We start from the raw sequence: 5,591 nt of genomic DNA, 5'->3' as shown, positions 1-5,591 counted from the left end.
ATTGTGCCTAATCATGTCTGTTCCTTTGTTTCCTCACCAAATAGAAAACTTAATTAATTAAAGTAAAGTCTTGACTAATTTTAGTTAAAGCGATTACCTTTAATCAAAGTACAGTCTCAATTATTGGCAAAAACTTATTTAATCAAATGAAAGTTTCTAAATAAAATCAAAGTAAAGTCTCAATTGAATTTAAAAACCTTTTAACTCATATGATTATCATGCGTGTAGATTTAAAATCATTATTTTCTATTCAATTAAGAAGCAAAAGACATAAATAAACAAAAACCACAACAATAATCAAAATAACAAATAAATTAATTCATCTAACCTCAGAATCCAATTAAGAATTACCGTGGAATCAACTCTACAAGCTTAGCCCTCCATGACTTTGATGAAATACATGATAATATATGATGAAGGAAAGAAATATAAAAAGAAAGGAAGAATGAGAGATGTGGTGGATGACAGTATCTGCCAAAATCAGAGAGTTGCTAAATGTCTTTCTTCTGCGCCCCTAGGTCTCTTTATATAGGCTTCCACTGGACTTGGACTTTATTTGTCGGTTGCTAAAATATTTTATCTTTATTTAATTAATTAGCAACTTAATTTCTGTCCAATTTTCAATTCTGCCCCTCTTATTTGACCGTTTTTGCAGTTTTGACCAGAGTTGACTGTTCTATTGACCAATTGACCAGATTTGACCAGCTTTGACTGCCCTATCAGAGGTTGACACGTGGCAGCGCATTTTCTCTCTTCGGAATTATGGTTTCTACCTCCATGGTTTCTTTCTCCCTTGGTAGCTGCGGCAGATCTAGTAGTGGCCAAATTTCTCCGGCATGGTGACTGAACGTTGCTACTGGTTCTTCTCCGACGAGCATGATAGTGATGGTCTGCGTCCAAATCTGGGTCGCAAGTGGTGACGGTTGCAGCACTGCAGTTGGTGCGTGGAGGAAGATGACTGAACTGTGGTGGTTCGTTCATGGTGAAACGCAGCTGCAATGGTTGTCTGCTTTTTCTCAGGCGCGGGTGATGGTGGCTGGTGCAGGTTCCATGGTTGAATGTGTTGCAGGTTCGCGAGCTTGGTGGGGAACGGTGTGGAGAAAGTGGTGCTGCCATGGCTTCCTAATTTGATGTGCGAGGTTCTGCTGCGTTTTCGTGGTTGAACATTGCGCGGTATTGATGGGTGTGAACTGGTGCAGGTTCCATGGTGGCGCGGTGGTGCTCGCGCTGATAAAGGTGCTTCCACTGCCATGGAGGTTGAAATCTGCAATTGTTGCGTGAACAAGTGCATAGAGGCTGCCATGGAGGTGCGCGAAGATGGTGGTGCTTGACGTGGTTGTGCAGAAGGTTGAAGATGGTGGATGTTTCGAGGTGTTGTACTGGCTCGCGGTGGTCAGAAAGTTTACTGCCGACAAGGGTGGCGGCTTCCATGGTGATGGAAGGAGATGATGAAAATTAGGGTTAGGGTTTCATTTTGGGAGATGGTGACGTAGCAAGCTTTGATTGGTTCACATGCAAGTTCAAGGATTATGCCCACATGGCTTCTTCTGGTTTGTCAACTCAATAAGTGGAGGATTGTCACATGGCAACATCTGAGTGAATAGAGTTTAAGTGGTAGGAGGGGTGCAACTTAGTAAAAACTAGGGGTGGAACTTAGTAAAAATTGGGGGTGCGGAACAGGTTTTTGTGGTCCACTTGCAAGAGGAGTGTGTAAATAAAAATAGGGGGTGCATTTTGCTCCTGAATTATTCTTTTCTAGAATTTCTTGATTTTGGCCCAATCGAGGGATGAAGGTTTTTTATGGAGCTCTAAGAGAGGTTAGGCCAACTAGAGAAAGGGGTGCTAGAGGGACCTCTTGGGATGCTCTAGAAAAGGGTTAATTATGTTTTTGGTCCCTCAAGTATCGACCATTTTTGGTTTTCGTCCCTCATTCAAAAGATGCGCTATTTAAGTCCCTCACGTTCTGAAACGCATGAAATTCGTCCTCATTTTTTAACTCCGTTAGGTTTATTAGAAAGCTGGCAGACGGAGTGCGACGTCAGGATCCCGTTTTTAACAGTGTTGATTTTTTGATTGACACGTGGTAAATTTAGAAGCTGCGTTTTTTACGACTAAGTTACTAAGTCGTTTTAGTTTATTAAGAAGCTGTGTTTTATTAGGGTTTAGGTTAAAATTAGAAAGAAAGGGGTTTTGGTGAGATTGAAATGCGTTCGTGAAGGAGGACCATCGCAAGGGATTGGAGAGATTGAGATGTGTTCGTGAAGGAGGACGAAATTGCAATTTCGACGACGAAGTTGAGATATTTGAACGAAGAAGACAGCGCTGTGATCAACAAAGAAAGCAGGTTCGTTGTTCGTCCCTCTTCGAGTGTTTAGGGTTTCATTTGGTTGTTTGTTGATTCCGTTCATGATTCGATTAATGTGTTCTGTGTGTTCGTTTGAAATGTAGGGTTGGGAATGGGGTTCGATGTAGCTTTTCACCATATGGGTAGGTTCGAAAGAAATAGGGGACTGAAGTACGTTGGGGGTGAGATTCATGTTGTTAAGGGGATTGATCCGGATTTTTGGTCGTTCTTTGAAGCATTGGGTATAGTGAAAGAGTTCAAGTACGGTGGTGAAGTGAAGCTTTGGTGGAAGGGGTCAAAACAAAGTTTGTTAAACAACCTTAGACTACTGAGTGATGATAAGGAAGCTATAGAGTTAGCTAACTTTGCCGAGAAGAGTAAAGAGGAAGTTGATATCTATGTCCAACATGTTCCTAGTCAGGCTGAAATAGTTCACTTCATTGGTGGATTGGATGAAGTTATCGCTGAAGAGGATGTCGTAGTTGAGGAGGCAGAGGTGAATGACGGAGATGCTGTGGTTAGGGAGGCCGAGGTGAATGATGAAGAGGCTGTGGTTAGGGAGCCAGAGGTGAATGGTGAAAATGATGTGGTTAGGGAGGCAGAGGTGAATGGTGGAAATGATGTGGTTAGGGAGGCAGAGGAGGCAGAGGTGAATGGTGGAAATGATGTGGTTAGGGAGGTAGAGGTGATTGGTGAAGAGGATTTGGTTAGGGAGGCCGGGGTGAATGATAAAGAGGCTGTGATTGGTGAAGATCATGTGGTTGGGGATGCAGAAGTTAATGGTGAAGAGGAACAACAAGATCCACCTAGAGATAGACTAGATGATAGTGAAGAAGAAAGGATGGCTGATGATGATGATGGATTTGGGATGGACAACAATTCAAGTCACAGAAAGATTGGCCCTGTTTTGGAAAGGTGGAAAGAGTTTAAACGAAATTCAAGCAAAGTCAAAAATAAAAGATATGTTAGTGAAGGTTCTTTTGTTACTAATGAAGAAATTGGAGAGCATGAGATAAATGAGGAATACATGAGTGATGACTTAGATTCTGATGTGGACAATGATGATGGTATTCTTAATGTTGGACCAAAGTTTTCAAAGTATAAACCGGAAGATATGAAGAAGGATTTCAAATTTAAATTGGGAATGGAGTTTAGTTCTCTGAAAGATTTTAAATATGCACTAATGGAGCATAGTGTGTTAAATGGTAAAGAAGTAAAATTTGTCAAGAATGACCACAAGAGAGTGAGGGCTGTTTGTAAGAGAAAATGTGGGTTTTTAATTATGGTGAGCAAGGTTGGAGGTAAGCAAACCTTTAGGGTGAAGGCACTAGTGGGTGGTCATAAATGTGGACGTGTTTTTGGTAACAAAAATGCCAACACAGACTGGATTGCTCAAGTTTTAATAGACAGATTCATGAATGTTGGTTTAATGACAGTGAATCAAATCATTGATGAAATCAAAAAGACATACAGTGCTGGTATCACTGCTTGGAGGGCTGGAAAAGCAAAACAAATAGCAATGGACAATTTGGTGGGGGATGGACAGCGTCAGTACAATCATTTATTTGATTATGTTGGTGAATTGTTGAGAGTTAAAGCTGGAACTTTCAAGGTTAAGATCAACCAACCACAACCCACTTTGCCACCAAGATTTGGAAGTTTCTATATGTGCTTAGATGGTTGTAAGCAGGGGTTTGTGGCTGGGTGTAGACCCTTCATTGGTGTTGACGGTTGCCACTTGAAGACAGCCTATGGTGGTCAGTTATTGGTAGCAGTTGGTAGGGATCCCAATGACCAGTACTTCCCATTAGCCTTTGCTGTTGTTGAAAACGAATGCAAGGAGACATGGAGATGGTTTTTGACACTGCTACTACAGGATATTGGTGACATTGATGGTCATCGTTGGGTATTCATTTCAGACCAACAAAAGGTAAAACAGATACATAATATTGTTTTTAACTGCTTCAAAATTAGTTGTCTGATTATGTCTAATTTGGTATTATATTTATTTGCAGGGACTTATGACTGTGTTTGATGAGATATTGAATGGTGTTGAACATCGTTTCTGTCTGAGGCACCTGTACAACAACTTTAAGAAGAAATTTGGTGGTGGTGTAGTCATCAGGGACCTTATGATGGGGGCAGCAAAGGCTACTTTTTATGCAGGATGGGAAAAAAAGATGGGTGAGTTGAAAAATTTAAATCCTGATGCTTATAACTGGTTAATTGCAATTCCTACCAAATCGTGGTGTAAACATGCATTCAGCATTTACCCTAAATGTGATGTGTTGATGAATAACCTTTCTGAGTCATTTAATAGCACCATTTTACTAGCTAGAGATACACCCATTATTAGCATGATGGAATGGATTAGATCATACATAATGAGTAGGTTTGCAACACTTAGAGAGAAGTTGAATGCATATCCTGGAAATGTAATGCCTAGACCCCAAAAGAGGCTAGATAGGGAAGTGGAAAAAAGTGGGAATTGGCTTCCTGTGTGGGCAGGGGATGCTAAGTTTGAAGTCACACAGGGGTTCACAATGGAAAAGTTTGTGGTTGATCTAAGCAAAAGTAGTTGCAGTTGTTACTTTTGGGATTTGGTGGGTATACCTTGTAGGCATGCTGTGGCAACAATTAACTATAAGATAGAAAATCCTGAGGCTTATGTCCACGCATATTACAAGAGAGATGCCTACCAAGCTTGCTATGGCCCTGAAATTACCCCAATCAATGGCCAACAACTTTGGCCAAAAAGTACTCAACCTGAACTACTTCCTCCAATTTACAAAACCCCCCATGGTAGACCAAAAAAACTACGAAGAAGGGAAGCTGATGAACATGTCAATCATTCCAAGCTTTCAAAGAAAAATATCATGGGAAAGTGCAGCAGGTGCAACCAGTATGGTCATAATATAAGAAGCTGTAGAAAGGGCATGAGAAGAAAGGTAAATAATCATCTATACTTTCATTCAATTAATGATATTGTACAACCACAAATCTGAATGTCTACTACATACTCACATGACAGGGAAACACCCAAACTGGAAGTGGAGCTACTCAAACTGCAAGTGGAACAACCAACGGTGCAGGCCCATCTAACCATAGCTCAACTAGTAGAAGAAGACGCAGACCCATGCTTGCAGCCAACAGCAACCAAGGAGAAAGAGCACCAACACAAACAAGAAGCAGATCGGCACAAGTTTTAGGCTCTCAAGCAAGTAGTAATACTGCACAGCCCACGTGA

General features: G+C 41.1%; 2 protein-coding genes across 2 annotated transcripts; both read left to right on the top strand.

Moving 5' to 3' along the window:
- Nucleotides 1-1,317: 1,317 nt before the first annotated feature.
- On the top strand, nt 1,318-4,336 carry LOC146888714 (uncharacterized). The gene is made up of 3 exons (XM_085665921.1): nt 1,318-1,432; nt 2,449-4,274; nt 4,319-4,336. The coding sequence occupies exons 1-3, from the start codon at nt 1,318-1,320 to the stop codon at nt 4,334-4,336; spliced, it is 1,959 nt and encodes a 652-aa protein (XP_085522047.1).
- A 29-nt stretch (nt 4,337-4,365) lies between these two features.
- On the top strand, nt 4,366-5,591 carry LOC146888713 (uncharacterized). The gene is made up of 2 exons (XM_085665919.1): nt 4,366-5,292; nt 5,376-5,591. The coding sequence occupies exons 1-2, from the start codon at nt 4,366-4,368 to the stop codon at nt 5,589-5,591; spliced, it is 1,143 nt and encodes a 380-aa protein (XP_085522045.1).

The sequence above is a fragment of the Vigna unguiculata genome, chromosome 1, assembly GCF_037176805.1.
Source record: "Vigna unguiculata cultivar grain cowpea cultivar isolate G323 ecotype 2 chromosome 1, ASM3717680v1, whole genome shotgun sequence".
In the NCBI taxonomy this organism is placed as follows: domain Eukaryota; kingdom Viridiplantae; phylum Streptophyta; class Magnoliopsida; order Fabales; family Fabaceae; genus Vigna; species Vigna unguiculata.
The sequence above is the reverse complement of the archived record's forward strand: the minus strand, read 5'-3'. Positions and strand labels throughout refer to the sequence as shown.